A 22,429-nucleotide genomic window follows, 5' to 3' on the forward strand; every position below is an offset into this window, starting at 1 on the left:
ACGTGTGGTGATAGTGAGATTAACAAGACATAGACCCTCCTTATACTTCAGTGGAATGATAGATAGTTGGGCAAGGAAGCCAACTATTTAAATGCAGGGAAATTAGGAGGCTTCTGTAATCAGCTGGGTGAGAAGTGATGGTGATATGAACTAAGATAATGGCAGTAGGAATGGAGGAGAGCTGTTTCACTCAAACATAAAGACTATAGAACTGGATAACTTGGAAATGATCTTGCTTTCTTTCTCCCTATCCCATCTGAGATCTCTGGCTTTGCCTTCTGTATAGGTGGTGGTGCCATTTATCAATATAACATGTACATGAAGAGGATCAGATCTTGAGCAGAAGATGATGGGTCCAGTTTTGGACCATCTTGCTTAGTTTTGAGGTGTGTATAGGGTATCTGGGTAGGGTGACCATATAATTTTATCATACAAACTTGAACATTTATGAGAGTGAGTAGGATGTGCTCTTAATAATGAAGGCTGGGGCAATAGGTATAATACTGGACCTGTCCTGGAAAAACCAAGGATGTCAAGAAAAGATCAATAAATATCAATAAATATCAAGCAAAAAGTATAGAGTGAAAAGAGCAGTGGGTTAAGTGGAGTACTGGAGAAATTTTTTTCAAAATTTAAACTCAGTTAATTAACATATATAGTATTAGTTTCAGAAGTAGAGTTTAGTGATTCATCAGTTGCATATAATACCCAGTGCTCATTACATCAAGTGCCCTCCTTAATGCCCATCACCCAGTTATCCCACCCACCTCCTCTCCAGCAAACCTCAGTTTGTTTCCTATAGTTAAGAGTCTCTTACGGTTTGTCTCCCTCTCTGATTTTGTCTTATTTTTCCCTCCCTTCCCCTATGTTCATCTGTTCTGTTTCTTAAATTCCACATATGAGTGAAATCATATAACTGACTTTCTCTGACTTATTTCGCTTAGCATAATACCCTCTAGTTCCATCCATGTCGTTGCAAATGGTGAGATTTCATTCTTTTTGATGGCTGAGTAGTAGTCCAATTTGTATATATACATCTTTTTTTCATTTTTAAACTTTTTTTAAAAATTCAATTAATTAACATAATATATTATTAGTTTCAGAGGTAGAGGTCAGTGATTCATCAGTCTTATGTAAGACCCAGTGCTCATTACATCACATGCCCTCCTTAATGTCCATCACCCAGTTACCCCATCCCTCCATCCCCCTCCCCTCCAGCAACCCTCAGATTATTTCCTCTTATGGTTTGTCTCCCTCTCTGATTTCATCTTGTTTTATTTTTTCCTCTCTTCCCCTATGATCCTCTGCCTTGTTTCTTAAATTCTGCATATCAGTGAGATCATATGATAATTGTCTTTCTCTGATTGACTTATTTTGCGTAGCATAATACCCTCTTGTTCTATCCATGTCGTTGCAAATGGCAAGATTTCAATTTTTGATGGCTGAGTAGTATTCCATTCCATGTGTGTATACACACACATATACATACCACATTTTCTTCACCCATTCATCTGTCGATGGACATCTGGGCTCTTTCCATAGTGTGGCTATTGTGGACTTTGCTGCTATAAACATTGGGGTGCATGTGCCCTTTCGAGTCACTGTATCCTTTGGATACATACCTAGTAGTGCAATTGCTGGGTCATAGGGTAGCTCTATTTTTAACTTTTTGAGGAACCTCCATACTGTTTTCCAGAGTGGCTGTACCAATTTGCATTCCCACCAACAGTGTAGGAGGGTTCCCCTTTCTCTGCATCCTCGCCAACATCTGTCGTTTTCTGACTTGTTAATTTTAGCCATTCTGACTGGTGTGAGGTGGCATCTCATTGTGGTTTTGATTTGTAGTTCCCTGATGCCGAGTGATGTTGAGCATTTTTTCATGTGTCTGTTGGCCGTTTGGATCTTCTGCCCCTTTCTTCACTGGATTATTTGTTCTTTGGGTGTTGAGTTTGTTAAGTTCTTTATAGATTTTGGATACTAGCCCTTTATCTGATATGTCATTTGCAAATATCTTCTCCCATTCTGTGGGTTGCCTCTTAGTTTTGTTGACTGTTTCCTTTGCTGTGCAGAAGCTTTTTATCTTGATGAAGTCCCAATAGTTCATTTTTGCTTTCGTTTCCCTTGCCTTTGGAGACATGTCTAGCAAGAAGTTACTGTGGCTGGGGCGCCTGGGTGGCTCAGTTGGTTAGGCGACTGCCTTCGACTCAGGTCATGATCCTGGAGTCCCGGGATCGAGTCCCGCATCGGGCTCCCTGCTCCGCAGGGAGTCTGCTTCTCCCTCTGACCCTCCTCCCTCTCATGCTCCCTGTCTCTCATTCTCTCTCTCAAATAAATAAATAAAATCTTTAAAAAAAAAAAAAAGTTACTGTGGCTGAAGTCAAAGAGGTTGCTCTGTGTTCTGCTCTAGGATTTTGATGGATTCTTGTCTCACATGTAGGTCTTTTATCCATTTTGAGTCTATTTTTGTGTATGGTGTGGAAATGGTCCAGTTTCATTCTTCTGCATGTGGCTGTCCAATCTTCTGAACACCATTTGTTGAAGAGACTGTCTTTTTTCCATTGGATATTCTTTCCTGCTTTGTTGAAGATCAGTTGACCATCGAGTTGAGGGTCCTTATCTGGGTTCTCTGTTCCATTCCACTGATCTGTGTGTCTGTTTTTGTACCTGTACCATACTGTTTTGATGATGACAGCTTTGTAATACAGCTTAAAGTCTGGAATTGTGATGCCACCAGCTTTGATTTTCTTTTTCAACATTCCTTTGGCTATTCGGGGTCTTCTCTGGTTCCATACAAATTTTACATTTATTTGTTCCAGTTCTGTGAAAAATGTTGATGGTATTTTGATAGGTATTGCACTGAATGTGTAGATTGCTTTGGGTGTCCTGGAGAAATTTTTAAGAGGGGGGAAATGTGACCATTGAGACAGGAAAGAAACCTGGGGTTAGTGGTCTCACAGAATCCCAGGGAATAATCATTTTATTTTCTCTTGTCTTTTGTTTAGGAGTAGAGTCCCTTTGAGGGATTCATCATCAGAAAATGATTATCTGCAGTGAGAGGTCATATACTTTTTAAAAAGGGGTTTTACCTCTTATTAGAATACTAATTTGAATGACTTCTTATGTATTATGATATAAAACTCTCAAGTTTTATTAAGCACTTTTGTTTTGCAGTCATTTGGCCAAAATCTGCTAATTCAGATCCAGTTTAAATCTAGGTGTCACTTTATGTTTATTTTATTTATATTTATTTATTTTATCCTAAGATGATGAGTTATTTAGTCGTATATAGTGAGTATAACCATTACAAGCATAAAGTAAATTTCTAGATCAAGAGATAGAATACATTTATTCTGTAATATTGAAAATCATACATAGCACTTCTTTTCCTTCTTTAGAAAAAAGGGTTCTTTAGGAAGTCAACAAAAAAATAGAACAAATGAATATTTTGCATTCTTAGTGGACTATAGTTGGCTATTTTCCCCCTAATATTTTATTATGAAAAATTTCAAACATACAAAGAATCGAAAGAATTATACCTACTAGCTTTAATTAATGTATTGCTGTCTTTGCTATATCACACATCTGTCCATCTGTTTGTCCCTCTAATCATTCATCAGTCCATCTTATTTATTTGTTTAATTTTGATGCCTTTCAAGTAAGTTGATTGGCTGTTTTCCTAAGCAGTCTTAGCGCTGTTATTTTTTTTGTGGATGTTGTAATTAAGTTGTTAACCTGTTTTGTGCGGATGTTTTCAGCTGACCATTTTTCCTGTTTCTAGAAATACAAAGTTGCCAATAATAGCTGTCAAATTTAGGACATCAAAAAAAAGTCTGGGGAAATAGTGTTATGTCCCCTTTCTCAATAGATTTATAATCCAGACACTTACAGTTTTTAAAGTTATCAAAAATAATTTCCATTGGTCTTTTAACATTATTATTTTTTGGTATTCTAAATAAATACTTATTCATATTCATATTATATTGTTTTTAGAGTGGAAAGATCTACAGACCAAGTCATCAAGCCAGTCAATGTGGGAGCACTATCAAAATGGGTTGGGAAGATACCCCCAGATGTTTTACAAGACATGGCGGTGATTGCACCCATGCTTGCCAAACTTGGATATGACCCATATGCCAATCCACCTAACTATGGAAAACCTGATCCCAAAATCCTTGAAAACACTAGAAGGGTAAGTGAGATTTTTAAAGTGAATTGATAAAACTGGATATGGAATTTGGGCCCTGAAAAGTTTTTTCTTATTTTGCTTCTTATTTTTTATGATCAGAAATTTAAGTTTGAAAAATTGTATTTTAGAATGCGTTATCATGAGAACACTTACACTGCATTTTAAGGGTAACTGTGACTCTTCCCAGGAATTATGCGGACAATTATTTAATCTCCTTTGTCCAATTTCTAGAAATGGTGCTTATTGTTGGGGAGATTTATTCTCATAGCTGATTACCACAAATTTGCCAGAAAAACCAGAATTATTAGTGACCGCACTTCTAGGGGTTTTTTTTTCCCTTTGAACCTAATAGCTACTTTACTTTTAAACCTTTGTTTAAATGGAGCATGATTTCTTGATACTTGAAAACTGAATATTGACTACATCAAAAGAATTATTAAACAGGTGTAATAAGTTACCTTCTGATTGAAAAATGCTATTAAAGTGTAATTACGGCTTTTAAAAAAATTATGCTCACATCTTTATAAAATATTGTTTTAGAAAAGCTGAAAACTCAAAGCTAATCTGAATATGTACCTTTCCCATGTAATTTATTTCAAATCAGAATTTTCTTTTTTTTATTGTTGTAAAAGATACATAACATCAAATTTAGCATTTTGACAGTTTTTAAGTGTAGAGTTAGCGGTATTGAGTACATTCACATTGTCATGCACTGCCACCACCATCCATCTCCAAAACTTTTTCATCTTTCTAAACTGAAACTACATACTCATTACCCTTTCCCCCTCCTTCCAGCCCCTAGCAACCACAATTCTACCCTCTGTCTCTACATGCATTCTTTTCTAAAACTGCAGTTTAAACAACACAACTATGTTAGCATAAGTTTACAGATAGGCTTGATTTCCAGATTAAAAGTCCTTCCTTTTCTCAGGTATTCTCTTGCTTATGTTAGTGTTCTTCTCTCCCTACAATCTTATATCATCTCTTTATTCAGTCTTTCTTTTGATACCTTTAATTGACAAACACACTTACATTTCATGAGGTTAATTCCATGTGGATTTTTTTTCTCTTATGTACTTTAATTTTCCTTTCTCGGTTCATTAGTGGCTATATATAGGAAGAGCTAACTTCTTCTAAACCATCATATATATAGCTAGCTTTTTTATTTTTTAAATAACCTTTATTCTCTTTATGATTTCATATATACAGACATTTTATTATAAAAATATAAGGTTGGTGTATATAAGTTATAAAATTAAAAAGATGAGAACAAAATTGACTTATGTTACCAACCATACACATGCCATTCTTAATATTTCAGTGGATTTCCCTTCCTTTTTTGCCTATTGTTAAACAAAGGTAAGATTGCATTGTTTTATACTCTTACTTTTGCACACACACACAATTTTGTATCCAGCCCTTTCCTTGTAATAGTCATGAGCGTGTTAGCTTATTTCTTTTTTTTAAGATTTTATTTATTTGACAGAGAGCAGAGGCAGAGGGAGAAGCAGACTCCCCACTGAGCAGGGAGCTCAATGCAGGACTCCTGACTGAGCCACCCAGGCACCCCCGAGCATGTTGCTTTTAAACATAATTTTTCATGGTTACATAATATATTCTCATACGAGCCACCTTAAATCCTTTCTGAAACACAGTAGTAGGTCAGTAAATGAATGAACAAGTAAAATATATTTCCCTAGTATATGTTCTATAATTCATTTTATCATTTTCCTTTTGTTGCTTATAGTTTTCTGTTTGACAAATTACACTACAATGAACATCTTTGCACAAAATACATTTTAGTTTCTTTTTTTTTTAAGGGTAGACTAGTGAAAGTAGAATTAAACCAGGTCCAAGTATCTGAAACTTTTTAAGTTGCTTGATATATGTTGATATTTCTTTTTAATCTTTTGAACTATCTGTATAATAGGTAATTTTATTTTTTATTTTTGTTAATTTTAATAGGTTTCATTGATTAATATAATTGAACATTTTCCAGTCGGTATTCATATATTCTTTTATGAACCATCTTTGAAGTTTTAAAAAAGTTCACATTCTGCTAAAGATGAAGTACACATGAGTCTAACATCCATTACCATAGTCTTTGATAAACTCTTGGTAATTGGTAATTCATAGCTTTCTCCTTTGTATAATAGTGAAATGTTTTTTATAAACCAGAAACATGTACAAATGATATTCAGAGGTTTTCCAGGCAGTAGTAGTTTTCCTGCATGCAAGTTGACTGGCTAGATTATTCTTGGCCTGCTTGAGTGGTAGGTTGGGAAGAATGCTGTGGTTTGAATCCATGTGACTAGAGAATTTGTTTCATACACCCTTGTGGCTTTTTAAAGGGTTTCTGAATGCACACTGCAGTGGGGGGGGGGGACCTTTCCCTCCATCTCTATTTCTGAAGAGACAAATAATTTTGAGGGAAAAAAAGATAAAGTGTGAACTATAATTGCATCTTTGAGCACTTCATGATAATACATACAAGCTGACATTCTTGTTTTGTGGAGTTGGGTTTCATAGCCCTTCTTGTAATCTAAGTCCTGTGTTTTTTCGAAGCTTCTTTGCTTGCAAAAACTCAGATGCTTATATATTCCAGCATTGATGATTATGAAGTTTCATAAAGTAATGCTTAAAAAGTGATCTTTGATTATCAAGTGTGATGTGAGAATGGCTCCAGAGAAAGAAGGTGGCTAGGGAGATTATTCCCTTTATTTATGGGATGGGAGTGGAAAGAAATTCACATTTTGACTGGGAATATAAAATCTGAAGCTCCAGGCCTAAAAGTGCTGGATTTCATATAATTCTGGGTAGTCTAGAAGCATTGATGTCTGAGTCAACATATTTTGGGGACACATTGCCCAATTTTGAACAGAAAATCATGTGCTTGATGGTTGCTGTGACTCAGATGGTAAATTGGAAATTAAATGCTAACATATTCCATTCTCTTTCCCATCATAGTCTCTAATCCCAAAATTGTGGCACATTTAAGTAAATAGTGCCCTCTTGGTTACAGCCTTAGCCTTCCACTCTCCCATAATCTTTTTAGATTCACAAACCTAATTGAGACTCTGATTAAATATATGGATCCCTACCTTAGAAATAGAGACACAGAGATGCACAGAATTTTACCCACAATTTCAGTGAATTCATAGATGTCCCTGAAGCCCCTCAGATTAAGGACTTCTGTTTTGTAGTCTCCTTGATCAGGCTCATCCATTCATGTGGCTTTGATTACAGCCTTTTTGCTGATGTATCTCCCCGTGGATTTCTTTCCTAGGCCCCAGGTTCCTTATTTCCAACTGCCTTTTGTATATCTACACCTACATGCTCACAAAGATTTCAAACTCAGTGACCAAAATAGAACTTACTTCCCGAACTTACTCCATTGTAGGCAGAAGCTCAATGGAAATGTTCACTAAACTGAGCAGGAATCTAGAGTAGGGGTGGAATAGGCTAGCTCATCTGTACTTGAAGCATCTGTGAGCCACTGAGCAGATAGGAGGAGCAGAGTCCTCAGGGCACTTGAATCAAGCCAGAAAACAGTTTAAAGACCTGCTTACTAAACCTGAAGAGAGAGCTGAAAAGCAGGTCAAAGTATGAATGGACTATGCAGTTGAAAACCTGAATAGACACACTAATAAAGAGCAAGTAGTCAAATGGAAAAGCAGGTATCAGGAGGGTTCTTCGAAGGCTGCAGAACCCACCGTAGCAAGCAAGAAGGAACTTGATATAAAGCATAGGAACTATTGGTAGAAGTGTTAGATATTGTTGATTGCCTGTCCCATCTTTTCCTGTTAGTAGGAACTATGTCTTAAAAAATAAACTAAAAATTCCTGGTATTAATTTTTCTAGACTTTCTTATAGGTGGGATAAGCATGTGGCCAATTTTTATCTAGGCAGTGCTATATAAGGAGATGTCTGCTAGGGTTTTCTGGGAGACATTTAACTTTCTGAGAAAATAAAGAATTGTATGAAGAGAGCTTATCCTTCCCTTCCTGCTTTTGAACATTGCTATGGAAGAACATCAGGTGTGGCTCTGCTGTAGCTACCCTGAGATCATAGGAGAAGATATCACTGATACTCGGACGATGATAGAAGGAAGACAAAGAAAGAGCCTGGGCCCCTTGATTTCTGAGCTACTGGGCCTAGCTCAGGACTGACCATCTACCTCACCTCTGTACTTATTATGTGTTTGAACTACTCTTAACCAATTATTCTGTAATTGTATCTTAACTGCTAGTGGAGTCCTACTCCTGAGTGTGTGGAGGAAACAAAGCCAACCCAGTGAGGCAAGCAGAGTGAGTCCAAGAAAGAGTGTGGCACTATTTGAAGTCCTGGTTGTCTGTGAATATCATATTCAACTCTGCTCTTGCCACAGTTACGTGAGACATTGTCATTCACATCCAGGAAAAACCCCGCCTTGGACTCCTTTACTTTAATTGGGCTTCTGGGCCATAGTAGGACTAATACTGTTCTTGGTGAATTTGAAGGATGATAAATCTTAAGCTATTCCTCATTTCCTTGATTTCTTGTACTCAAACTTTAGCTGTTTTAGTTAAAGGAATACTTAGCACATTCTCTTAAAATTTTCATAGACCTTCAAAGCAACAACTGTAGAATTAATTCAATTCCTTATTCCAGCCTTTTTTTTCCCCCAAGTATTTTGCCTTGATTTTGAAAACAGGCAGAATTGTTTCCTTTGGGCATTTTATGAAGAATATATGAGGAGGTAGTACATTTTACCATCTCTCAGAATATACCTCAGTCTGTATTTAGATCATTTTAAGACTTTAATTATTAAACAGGTAATTACTAAATAATTGCTCTAGGCATAACACCTAGTTGCTTCAGAAGAAACAAAGACTGGCTTTGTATATAGGAGGAAGATGTGGGTAATTAGAAAAGACATGACATAGAAATAATAAGGTAATGATAAGATGACAGAAAATTTTCCACTGTGTTTTAAAGGCATAAAAACTGGTTTTAGAAACTCAGGAATTTGTCCACTGGGTCAGTCTCAAAATCCGAGACTACCCCAAGGGAATATCCACAAGATTGTGCCCTGACTCTTCGTTCTAAGTCAAATCTTTGTTTCATCTTCTCTGTCACCATTTTGGCACAGTCATTCACAAATGTGTCCCAATAACTTGTGTTTTCTGCCAGAAATCCTCTTGAGGGTCATGAATTTCATGTATTCATATTTGCTGTGTAAAGCAAGTCTTCCTCTTCTTTGTCTTTTGCTTACCTAGATCAAATGTCAAAGGAGCCCCTTTGTTATGTGTACAAGCCACATCTTCCTTACTTGTGTCATTCCTGATTTAATACATTTAAATTATCTTCTTTAATAACAGTTGTCTTCACATGTGATCCTATCTGAAGGCCTATGGGGAATCCAGTCTCTTAAAAGAAGCAGGTTCCATAGTTCCTCTCATATTTCTCTTTCTGCTTTCATTAATGAGACCATCTTTTTTTTTTTGTAATTAATTTCTTTTTTTAAAAAACTTTTTTTATTGTTATGTTAATCACGATACATTACATCATTAGTTTTTGATGTAGTGTTCCATGATTCATTGTTTGTGCATAACACCCAGTGCTCCATGCAGAACATGCCCTCTTTAATACCCATCTCCAGGCTAACCCATCCTCCCACCCCCCTCCCCTCTAGAACCCTCAGTTTGTTTTTCAGAGTCCATCGTCTCTCATGGTTCATCTCCTCCTCCGATATCCCCCCATTCATTCTTCCCCTCCTACTATCTTCTTTTTTTTTTTTTTAGTGAGACCATCTTTTGAGGAAGAGAGAACACTTGAAGCTAAGAGGTTTGGTTGGGTAGCTATTTACAGTTTCCCTTGGAATTCTAAAGAAATCAATTCTCTTTATGTCAATTAATACCTGTTTTTAAACATTCAGAAATGATACACTAAACAATAATACCCAACTCTTAGAAAATCCATGTCTATAATGGGAATATAATAAACCAGAATAATTAGAAGTAATTTTATACCCTGTGCTCTTATTCAAGGGAAAATAAGGGAGAAGATATTTCTAGGTTAACTTAGTATCAGATTACCAGTGCCTGCAATAGCTTTGTCCAATTACCTTTTAAAAATTCCATAAACGGGAGCCTGGGTGGCTCAGTTGGTTAAGTGTCCGACTCTTGATTTCGGCTCAGATCATGATCTCAGGGTCCTGGGATTGAGCCCTGCGTCGGGCTCCACGCTCAGTGTGGAGTCTGAGATTTTCTGTTTCCCTCTGCCCCTCCCCCACGCTTGCATGCACACTCTGTTTTTCTCTCTCAAAATAAATAAAATCTTTTTTTTTTTTTTTAAAGATTTTATTTATTTGACAGAGAGAGAGACACAGCGAAAGAGGGAACACAAGCAGGGGGAGTGGGAGAGGGAGAAGCAGGCTTCCCACAGAGCAGGGAGCCCGATGCGGGGCTCGATCCCAGGACCCTGGGATCATGACCTGAGCCAAAGGCAGACGCTTAACGACTGAGCCACCCAGGCGCCCCAAAATAAATAAAATCTTAAGAAAATAAAATTCCATAAAGATACTTTAATAAAGAGAAACATCATTGTAAAAGAAAGATATGAAAAAGCTTTATGCTAAAGAATGGGGAAATTTTCTAATAAGTTTATCATTGATTACATTGAGGACCACATTCATGTAACTTCCTTAAACCCAAATTTACCAATGGTCACAAAGAAGGCATAATAAGGCTTGGACTCACCTTTACTATCCATTTGCAACTCCAGATTGGAAGAGCTGCCCTGACTAAAAAATCAAGAAGTTAGAGTTATTAGCTGGTCTGCTAAAAATCCTAACCCTATCATTTCCCCTTTCTATAGTCACTCTATCTTTCTGTATCCACTCTCAAGTCACAGCTCCAGGTAAACAACATGCCTGAAGTATAAGGAACATGTGACAAAGGGCAGAATTGATGCTACAGAAAATCAAATGAATGACATAGCACACTTGGAGTGCTCTTCTAGGATGCACAGTAAAAGGACAGAGATGGAAACGATAGGTAAAAGGGAAGTATACATACAAAAGAAAGAAAATTGGAAATTAACCAATGAATAATAGAAATCTCTAAAGGAAAAATCAGAAGAAATAGAACAGAAGCATTAATCAAATTTGTCATTGTAGGAAAGTTTCTAAGGCTGAAAATGACCCGAAGAATAAAAAGGGCTTACTATTTTCTAAAGAACATATGAAAAAAATGTCTGTACTATATTTTGGTGGTATTTAAAACATTTCAAAGATCCTGTAGGGGGAAAAAAACCCCTACATATAATGAAGCAGAAAACAATGGGTTACCTACCAAAAAAAATGAAAATTATGCTGGTGGCAGAATTATCTTTTGCAATACTGGATGTTCGAAAAAAAATGGAGCAATGGTTCTTAACCTGCATGTACTTTATGGTGTCTTTGAATTCCCTGAAATAATACAAACTTATGTGTGTTGATGCAAATTGATTTTCCTGGAAATAGAATCTATATCTTTCATCATATTTTCAAGTGAAACAAAGAATCATAATGGAGCAATCTTCATAGCACTTTTTCTTTTGAAATAATTTAAAACCTAGAGAAAAGTTACAAGAGTAACACAGAGGACTCCTGTATATCCTTTCTCAGATTCACTAATCTAACTTTTGGCCAAAAGTATGTCCTTCACCAACTCCCCCCGCCCTTCTTCCCTCTCTCTCCCTCTCTCTGTATGTGTATAAAATATATTTACCAGTTTTACTTTTGTCTTACCATTCTCTCATTTTACACTAACACACATATACACACTATATTGTATTATGTTATTTATTCATTTATAATTTGAGAATTGGTTGTATACATCATGCCCCTTTGTTTTTAATAGTTCTTAAAAACAAGAATATTATCTTATATAACATCAGTACAGTTTATCAAATTCAGAGAACTTCACATTGACACAATGCTTTTATCTAATTTATAGTCTGTATTTCAGTGTTGTCAATTGTCTCAATAATGTACTTTCTTGATTTTTTCCCTCACCAGTACAGGTTTCAGTCTAAGATTACATATTGTATTCAGTTTCATGTTGTTTCAGTTTCCTTTAATCTGTAACATTTCCTCATATGTTTTCTGTCTTTCATGACATTGACATTTTTGAAGAATTCAGGCAAGTTATTTTATACAGTGCTCCTCGTTGTGGGTTTGTTTGATGTTTCCTCACGGTTAAATCAGATGGTGCATTCCCAGCAGGATACTAGATATATGGTATTGTTTCATTCTTAAGGAATCACATCTGGAGGCACATTATATCCATCTGTTCCTCCTTGGTGATGTTAATTTTTCTGTTTGTAAAGGTGTTTTTCCAGTGTCTCCACTCTGTATTTATTATTTTCTCCTTTTCATTTAAAGCAACTTTGCACTTTGAGACTGTGCAAATATCAGATGCCTGAGTGGCTCAGTCAGTTAAGTGTCTGAGTCTTGATTTCCACTCAGGTCATGATCTCAGGGTCCTGGGATCGAGCCCCGCACACTCCACACTCAGCGTGGAATCTGCTTGATATTCTCTCTCTCCCTCTGCCCCTCCCCAGCTTGCATGAGCTCTAACTAACTAAATAAATAAAATCTTTTTTCTTAAGATTTTATTTATTTATTTGACAGAGAGAGTAGAAGCAGGGGGAGCGGCAGAGGGAGAGGGAGAAGCAGGCTCTCCCTGAGTGAGGAGCCAGTCGCGGGACTCAATCCCAGGACCCTGAGATCATGACCTGAGCCAAAGGCAGATACTTAACCAGCTGAGCCACCCAGGCACCCCAATAGATAAAATCTTTTTTTTTAATTTTTTATTGTTATGTTAATCCCCATACATTACATCATTAGTTTTAGATGTAGTGTTCCATGATTCATTATTTGTGCATAACACCCAGTGCTCCATGCAGAACGTGCCCTCTTTAATACCCATCACCAGGCTAACCCATCCTCCCACCCCCCTACCCTAAAATCTTTTTTAAAAAAGACTGTGCAGGGCACCTGAGTGGCTCAGTTGGTTAAGTGACTGCCTTTGGCTCAGGTCATGATCCTGGAGTCCCAGGAGTGAGTCCTGCATCGGGCTCCCTGCTCAGCGGGGAGTCTGCTTCTCCCTCTGACCCTCCCCGCTCTCATGCTCTCTCTCTCTCTCGTTCTCTCTCTCAAATAAATAAATAAAATCTTTTAAAAAATAAAAAAATAAAGACTTGCAAATCTTGCTTTTCATTAGACTTCACACCTTAGATTTGGCATCCATTGATAATTTTTGCTCACAGCAGTCTTTATTGTGATAGTTATGAGATGCTGGTTTGTGCAACCCTACTACTCTCTCCATTTTATAGGAGAATTATCCATGTCACAAAATTCTGCCCCGAATTGTCTTTGTTATGGTAGTGACAGGAAGCAGATGGCACACTTGCAAGAGTTTAGCTGACAAGATTTTACTGAAGGATTGATTTACTGAAATGTGGCCATGGTTAAGGAATCGACAAGGAATGATGAGGTGCCAGTAACTAGCAGCAAAGAGAAGCCATTACCACCCTCAGGCCTTCAGAGGCCATGCCGCTCACCAGTCTGGTAAAAACCGGGAAGAACTACACATGGGTGCTCTGGCTGTAGAGGAAAGCGGCCACTGACAGTACAGAGGCAAGGTAGACGTTTTGTCTACAGTGATGGGTGATGGATTTGTCCACTTCTCCCTTAAGTTGTCAGAGTTTGCTTTGTTCTGAGGCTACTTTATTGAGAGCTTACAAATTTAGAATCATTACTGTTTCCTGGCAAATTGAGCACTTTATCATAATCTAAAGATTCTGTCATTAAAAATGCTTTTTGTCTTACAGTAGGGTTGCCAGATAAAATACAGGGTAGCCAATTAAATTTGTATTTCAGATAAACAAATAATTTTTAGTGTACGTGTGTTCTGAATACATTAAAAATTATTCATTGTTTATCTGAAATACAAATTTAACTTACCTAGTCCTGGGTTTTCTTTATTTTCACTAAATTTAGCACGCCTATCTTTAAAAAGATTATTTTTTTAGTCCTGATACAGCTACCCTGACTCCTTTTGTTTGTAATTTCCCTACTATTTCTTTTTCTATTTTGTAAATTTCAGCATTTCTAAGTCTTTATATTTTAATGGTTTCTTAGCCATTAGCTGGAATTGTATTTAATCTAATCTGGCCTATGTTTTCTAGCAAGTTTTCTGTGGGTCTTTTTGGTGTTTCTTTTTTTCCTTTATTTATTTATTTTCTATTTTTTTAGCATATAATGTTTTATTGATTTCAGAGGTACAGGTCTGTGATTCATCAGTCTTATATAATACCCAGTGCTCATTACATCACATGCCCTCCTTAACGTCCATCACCCAGTTACCCCATCCCTCCATGCCCCTCCCCTCCAGCAACCCTCAGATTGTTTCCTAGAGTTAAGAGTCTCTTATGGTTTGTCTTCCTCTCTGGTTTCATCTTGTTTTATTTTTTTCCTTTCCCCTATGGTCCTCTGTTTTATTTCTTAAATTCCACATATCAGTAGGATCATATAATAATTGTCTTTCTCTGATTGAATTATTTCGCTTAGCATAATACCCTCTAGTTGCATCCACCTCATAGCAAATGGCAAGATTTCATTTTTTGATGTCTGCATAATATTCCATATTCATCTGTTGATGAACACCTGGGCTTCTTCCATAGTTTGGCAATTGTGGACATTGCTGCTATATATAAACATTGGAGTGCAGGTTTCGCTTCGGATCCCTACATTTGTATCTTTGGGGTAAATACCCAGTAGTGCAATTGCTGGGTCATAGGGTAGCTCTATTTTTAACTTTTTGAGGAACCTCCATACTGTTTTCCAGAGTGGCTGTACCAATTTGCATTCCCACCAACAGTGTAGGAGGGTTCCCCTTTCTCTGCATCCTCGCCAACATCTGTCGTTTTCTGACTTGTTAATTTTAGCCATTCTGACTGGTGTGAGGTGGCATCTCATTGTGGTTTTGATTTGTAGTTCCCTGATGCCGAGTGATGTTGAGCATTTTTTTTCACGTGTCTGTTGGCCATTTGGATGTCTTCTTTGCAGAAGTGTCTGTTCATGTCTTCTGCCCATTTCTTCACTGGTTATTTGTTCTTTGGGTGTTGAGTTTGATAAGTTCTTTATAGATTTTGGATACTAGCCCTTTATCTGATATGTCATTTGCAAATATCTTCTCCCATTCTGTGGGTTGCCTCTTAGTTTTGTTGACTGTTTCCTTTGCTGTGCAGAAGCTTTTTATCTTGATGAAGTCCCAATAGTTCATTTTTGCTTTCGTTTCCCTTGCCTTTGGAGACATGTCTAGCAAGAAGTTACTGTGGCTGAGGTCAAAGAGGTTGCTCTGTGTTCTGCTCTAGGATTTTGATGGATTCTTGTCTCACATGTAGGTCTTTCATCCATTTTGAGTCTATTTTTGTGTATGGTGTGGAAATGGTCCAGTTTCATTCTTCTGCATGTGGCTGTCCAATCTTCTGAACACCATTTGTTGAAGAGACTGTCTTTTTTCCATTGGATATTCTTTCCTGCTTTGTTGAAGATCAGTTGACCATCGAGTTGAGGGTCCCTATCTGGGTTTTCTGTTCCATTCCACTGATCTGTGTGTCTGTTTTTGTACCTGTACCATACTGTCTTGATGATGACAGCTTTGTAATACAGCTTAAAATCTGGAATTGTGATGCCACCAGCTTTGATTTTCTTTTTCAACATTCCTTTGGCTATTTGGGGTCTTCTCTGGTTCCATACAAATTTTAAGATTATTTGTTCCAGTTCTGTGAAAAAAAAGTTGATGTTATTTTGATAGGGATTGCATTGAATGTGTAGATTGCTCTAGGTAGCATAGACATTTTAACAATATTTGTTCTTCCAATCCATGAGCATGGAGTGTTTTCCTATTCCTTTGTGTCTTCCTCAATTTCTTTCTTTTTTTAAAAGGTTTTGTTTGTTTGTTTTTTATTTGACAGAGAAAGACACAGCAAGAGAGGGAACACAAGCAGGGGGAGTGGGAGAGGGAAAAGCAGGCCTCCCGCTGAGCAGGGAGCCTGATGCAGGGCTCGATCCCAGGACTCTGGGATCATGACCTGAGCCGAAGGCAGACGCTTAATGACTGAGCCACCCAGGCTCCTCTGTTCCTTAATTTCTTTCATGAGTATTCTACAGTTTTCTGAGTAGTACAGATCCTTTGCCTCTTTGGTTAGATTTATTCCTAGGTATCTTATGGTTTTGGGTACAATTGTAAATGGGATCGACTCCTTTATTTCTCTTTCTTCTGTCTCATTGTCTGTGTATAGAAATGCAACTGATTTCTGTGCATTGATTTTATATCCTGCCACTTTGCTGAATTCCTGTATGAGTTCTAGCAATTTTGGGGTGGAGTCTCTTGGGTTTTCCACATAGAGTATCATGTCATCTGCAAAGAGTGAGAGTTTGACTTCTGCTTTGCCACTTTGACTGCCTTTTATTTCTTTTTGTTGTCTGATTGCTGAGGCTAGGACTTCTAGTACTGTGTTGAACAGCAGTGGTGATAGTGGACATCCTTTCCCTGTTCCTGACCTTAGGGGAAAAGCTCTCCATTTTTCCCCATTGAGAATGATATTTGCTGTGTGTTTTTCATAGATGGCTTTTATGATATTGAGATATGTTCCCTCTATCCCTACACTGTGAGGAGTTTTAATCAAGAAAGAATGCTCTACTTTGTCAATGCTTTTTCTGCACCTGTTGAGAGGATCATATGGTTCTTGTCCTTTCTTTTATTTATGTAGTGTATCACATTGATTTGCAGATGTTGAACCACCCTTGCATCCCAGAAACAAGTCCTACTTGGTCGTGATGAATAATCCTTTTAATGTACTGTTGGATCCTGTTGGCTAGTATTTTGGTGAGAATTTTTACATCCATGTTCATCAGGGATATTGGTCTGTAATTCTCCTTTTTGGTGGGGTGTCTGTCTGGTTTTGGGATCAGGGTAATGCTGGCCTCATAGAACGAGTTTGGAAGTTTTCCTTACATTTCTATTTTTGAAACAGCTTCAAAAGAATAGGTATTAATTCTTCTCTAAATGTTTGGCAGAATTCCCCTGGGAAGCCATCCAGCCCTGGGCTCTTGTTTCTTGGGAGATTTTTGATTACTGCTTCAATTTTTTTGCTGGTTACAGGTCTGTTCAGGTTTTCTATTTCTTCCTGTTTCAGTTTGGGTAGTTTAGATGTCTCCAGGAATGCATCCATTTCTTCCAGATTGTCTAATTTGTTGGCATATAGTTGCTCATAATATGTTCTTATAATTGTTTGTATTTCTTCAGTGTTGGTTGCGATCTGTCCTCTTTCATTCATGATTTTATTTATTTGGGTCCTTTCCCTTTTCTTTTTGATAAGTCTGGCCAGGGGTTTATCAACCTTATTAATTCTTACAAAGAACCAGCTTCTAGTTTCATTGATCTTTTCTACTGTTCTTTTGGTTTCTATTTCATTGATTTCTACTCTAATCTTTATTATTTCTCTTCTCCTGCTGGGTTTAGGCTTTATTTGCTGTTCTTTCTCCAGCTCCTTTAGGTTTAAGTTTAGGTTGTGTATTTGAGACCTTTCTTGTTTCTTGAGAAAGGCTTGTATTGCTGTATACTTCTCTCTTAGGACTGCTTTTGCTGAATCCCAAAGATTTTGAACAGGTGTGTTTTCATTTTCATTTGTTTCCATGAATTTAATTCTTCTTTAATTTCCTGGTTGACCCATTCATTCTTTAGTAGGATGCCTTTTAGCCTCCAGGTATTTGAGTTCTTTCCGAATTTCCTCTTATGATTGAGTTCCAGTTTCAAAGCATGCGGTCCGAAAATATTCAGGGAATGATCCCAGTCTCTCAGTACTGGTTGAGACCTGATTTGTGATCCAGTGTGTGATCTATTCTGGAGAATGTTCAGTGTGCGCTTGAGAAGAAGTATATTCTGTTGCTTTAAGATGGAATGTTCTGGGGGCGCCTGGGTGGCTCAGTCATTAAGCGTCTGCCTTCGGCTCAGGTCATGATCCCAGGGTTCTGGGATTGAGCCCCGCATCGGGCTCCCTGCTCGGTGGGAAGCCTGCTTATCTCTCTCCCACTCCCCCTGCTTGTGTTCCCTCTCTCACTGTGTCTCTCTCTCTGTTAAATAAATAAAATCTTAAAAAAAAAAAAAAAAGATGGAATGTTCTGAATATATCTGTGAAGTCCATTTGGTCCTGTGTGTCGTCCAAAGCCTTTATTTCCTTATTGATCTTCTGCTTAGGTGTTCTGTCCATTGCAGTGAGGGGGTGTTAAAGTCCCCTACTATTATTGTGTTATTATCGATGTGTTTCTTTGATTTTGTTATTAATTGGCTCATATAATTGGCTGCTCCCATGTTAGGGGCATAAATATTTACAGTTGTTAGATCTTCTTGTTGGATATACCCTTTAATTATGATATAGTTTCCTTCCTCGTCTCTTATTACAGTCTTTGGTTTAAAATCTAATTTGTCTGGGCGCCTGGGTGGCTCAGTTGGTTAAGCGACTGCCTTCGGCTCAGGTCATGATCCTAGAGTCCCGGGATCGAGTCCCGCATCGGGCTCCCTGCTTGGCAGGGAGTCTGCTTCTCCCTCTGACCCTCTCCCCTCTCGTGCTCTCTGTCTCTCATTCTCTCTCTCAAATAAATAAATAAATAAATTAATTAATTAATTAATTAATTAATTTAAAAAAAATCTAATTTGTCTGATATAAGGACTGCCACCCAGCTTTCTTTTTATGGCCATTACCATGGTAAATGTTTTTCCACCCCTTCACTTTAAATCTGAAGGTGTCTTTGGGTCTAAAATGAGTCTCTTGCAGACAGCATATTGATGGGTTACTTTTTTATCCAATCTGATACCCTGTGTCTATTGACTGGGACGTTTAGCCCATTTACATTCAGAGTAACTTGACAGATACAAATTTAGTGCCATTGTATTACCTGTAAAGTGACTCTTACTGTATATTGTCTCTGTTCCTTTCTGGGCTATGTTACTTTTAGGCTCTCTCTTTGCTTAGAGGATCCCTTTTAATATTTCTTGTAGGGCTGGTTTGGTGATTACAAATTCTTTTAGTTTCTGTTTGTCCTGAAAACTTTTTATCACTCCTATTTTGAATGACATCCTAGCTGAATAAAGTATTCTTGGCTGCATATTTTTCTCATTTAGCACCCTGAATATATCATGCCACTCCTTTCTGGCCTGCAGGTCTCTGTAGATAGGTCTGCTGCCAATCTAATGTTTCTACCCTTGTAGGTTATAGACCTCTCGTCCCAAGCTGCTTTCAGGATTTTCTCTTTGTCTCTGAGATTTGTAAGTTTCACTATTATATGTCGGGGTGTTGACCTATTTTTATTGATTTTGAGGGGGGTTCTCTGTGCCTCCTGGATTTTGATTCCTGTTTCCTTCACCAGATTAAGGAAGTCCTCCACTATAATTTGCTCCAGTATACCTTCTGCCCCTCTTTCTCTTTCCTCTTCTTCTGGGATCCCAATTATCCTAATATTGTTTCACTTTATGGTATCACCTATCTCTTGAATTTTCCTCTCATGATCCAGTAGTTGTTTATCTCTTTTTCTCAGTTTTTTTATTGTCTATCATTTGGTCTTCTATATCACAAATTCTCTCTTCTGCCTCTTTTATCCTAGCAGTTAGAGCCTCCATTTTTTGTTGCATCTCATTAATAGCCTTTTTGATTTCAACTTGGCTAGATTTTAGTTTTTTTATTTCTCTAGAAAGGGATTCTCTAGTGTCTTCTATGCTTTTTTCAAGCCCAGCTAGTATCTTTATAATCATTATTCTGAACTCTAGTTCTAACATCTTACTTATGTCCATACTGATTAGGTCCCTGGCAGTCAGTACTGCCCCTTGTCCTCTGTTCTGAGGTGAGTTTTTTCGTCTTTTCATTCTATCCAGAGAAGAATAGATGAATTAGAGAACAAAACACTAAAATGACAACAACAACCCCACAGAAATATATACTAAACAAATTAGAAGAGACCCGAAACCAGGAGGAAAAAAAAGAAAATATAATCAGATAGGTGAGCAGAATAGATCAATACACTGGATTCTGTGTGTATTTTGATCTGTTTTTTAGAAAACTAGATAGACTTATATATATGTACAAAAAATAAAATTAAATATAATGAAAGGATAGAATGTAACTGTAAAAATGGAAATGAAAAGACAAGAAAAAAAGGAGAAAAAAAATCAACAACAACAAAAAAGGAAGTGATATAAATAGGTGAACAGAACAGAGCAATGCACTATCTCCTGAGTGTATTTTTTTCAGTTTGTTAGAAGAAACTCCATCTCAAAATTATAAAGAAAGAAAAACCTATAAATATAAAAATAAAATTAAATACATTGAAAGGATAGAATGTAACTGTAAAGATGAAAATTAAAAAAGACTTTAACAAAACAAAACAAAAAAAAAAAGAAGAAGGAAAAAACCACCAAAAAAGAGACCATGATCAGACAGGTGAATAGAACAGAACCATACACTAGATTTTGAGTGTATTTTGGTCTGTTAGAAGAAATTGCATCCCAAAATTGTAAAGAAAGGAAAACATATATATACAAAAACAAGATTAAATACAATGAATGGATAGAATGTAACTGTAAAAATGAAAATTAAAAAAGATTTAAAAAAGGAGTTGATACGGGCACTTAGCTGGCTCAGTCAGTTAAGCATTTGCCTTTTGCTTAGGTCATGATCTCAGTGTCCTGGGATTGAGCCCTGCATCAGGCTCTCTGCTCAGTGGCAAGTCTGCTTCTCCCTCTGTGATCGCTTCCACTCTCTCTCAAATAAATAAATAAATAAATCTATTAAAATAAAAAAAGGAGTTGATAAAATAAGAAATTGGTTGAAAAAGGAAAGAAAAAACATTTTAAAAAGTTAAAGTTGAAAGACTAAGGAATCCTGGAGGAAAAGTCATGAATTCTGTGTGCTGTATTTCCCTAGCACTAGAGTTTTGCCATCTCATTGATTGGTAAACTTGGTTTTGGCTGGATGTTCTTGTTGATCTTCTCGGGGAGGGGCCTCTTGCATTGATTCTCAAGTGTCTTTGCCGCAAGCGGAATTCTACTGCCCTTGCCAGGGGCCAGGCTAAGTAACCTCCTGTTTGCTCTAGGTGGCTTTTGTTCCCTGAAGGCTTTCCGTGCAGCTTTAGAAGATGAGAATGAAAATGGCGGCCTCCCAATCTCTGGTGGCCCTGAGCTGAAAGCTCTGGGCCCCACTCTTCAGTCAGCCCTCAGAGAAATGCAGTCAGTCACTCCTGTCTCCCTGGTCTCCAGCCCCACGCTCACCCAGCCTTTGACCAAGCATTTCTGTCTCAGGCACGTGACCCATTTTGAGTCTCCAAACCCTGCAGACTCCTGTGGCGTGCTCCCATGCCACTCCTCCCGGGAGGAGGAAGGGGGATCTCGCCAGTTCTGCTGCTTTTTGGGCCCCTGCTCAGAGAGCAATCGCCCAGCTGTGCTGGGGTTCCCAGTTTAAGGCAGCCTTGAGCTGAGCGCCCACTCCTGGGCTCACTGATTGCAGTTGGCTTCCCTGCTCTCATTCCTGGGAGCTCTGCCACACTCAGGCACTGCCAGTCTTCCTGTGACCCCGAGGATCCTGAGACCACACTGTCCTAGCTAGGGTTCTGCCCCTGCTTAGACACCTAAGTGACATCCCTCACCAGAGCAGACTTCTGTGTTCCGATTTTGTGCTCTGCTGCTGTATCACTTGCTGGTAGCCGGCTGACGGAGGCTCCCTTCCCCCATAGTCTATCTTCCCATATATCCCCTTGGATTCACTTTTCCACACCTCCTACCTTGCAGAAAGTGGTCGCTTTTCTACTGGTAGAGTTGCAGCTATTCTTTTTTTAGATCTCTGGTTGAGTTCACAGGTGTTCAGAATGATTTGATAGCTATCTAGCTGAATTCCTGGGACCAGATGAAATTAAGGTCTCCTACTCCTCCGCCATCTTGGACTCCTATTTTTACATTTATTAGTATTACTGACATATTGTCCTTATATTTTTAAACTCTATTTTCAAATATTTTTTATTTTTCCCATTTCTTTTGCCTTTTCTTGCTGTCTCTTTTTTTTTTGCCTGACTTTTAAAATTCCATCTTCCCCTACTACTGTTTTAGAAGTTAGACATACTTGGGGCACCTGGGTGGCTCAGCTGGTTAAGCATCCCACTCTTGG

The 22,429-nt window shown here is 37.8% G+C and overlaps 1 protein-coding gene across 1 annotated transcript in view; it reads left to right on the forward strand.

Annotated features, from left to right (window-relative positions):
- Window positions 1–22,429, forward strand: part of TPST1 (tyrosylprotein sulfotransferase 1) — a 144,553-nt gene that overhangs the window by 77,106 nt on the left and 45,018 nt on the right. The window contains exon 4 of the mRNA XM_021700537.2: window positions 3,991–4,189. Coding sequence (XP_021556212.1) covers window positions 3,991–4,189 — 199 coding nt within the window. The remainder of the gene's footprint in view (window positions 1–3,990; window positions 4,190–22,429) is intronic.

The sequence above is a fragment of the Neomonachus schauinslandi genome, chromosome 5 (genome assembly GCF_002201575.2).
Source record: "Neomonachus schauinslandi chromosome 5, ASM220157v2, whole genome shotgun sequence".
Taxonomy (NCBI): Eukaryota; Metazoa; Chordata; class Mammalia; order Carnivora; family Phocidae; genus Neomonachus; species Neomonachus schauinslandi.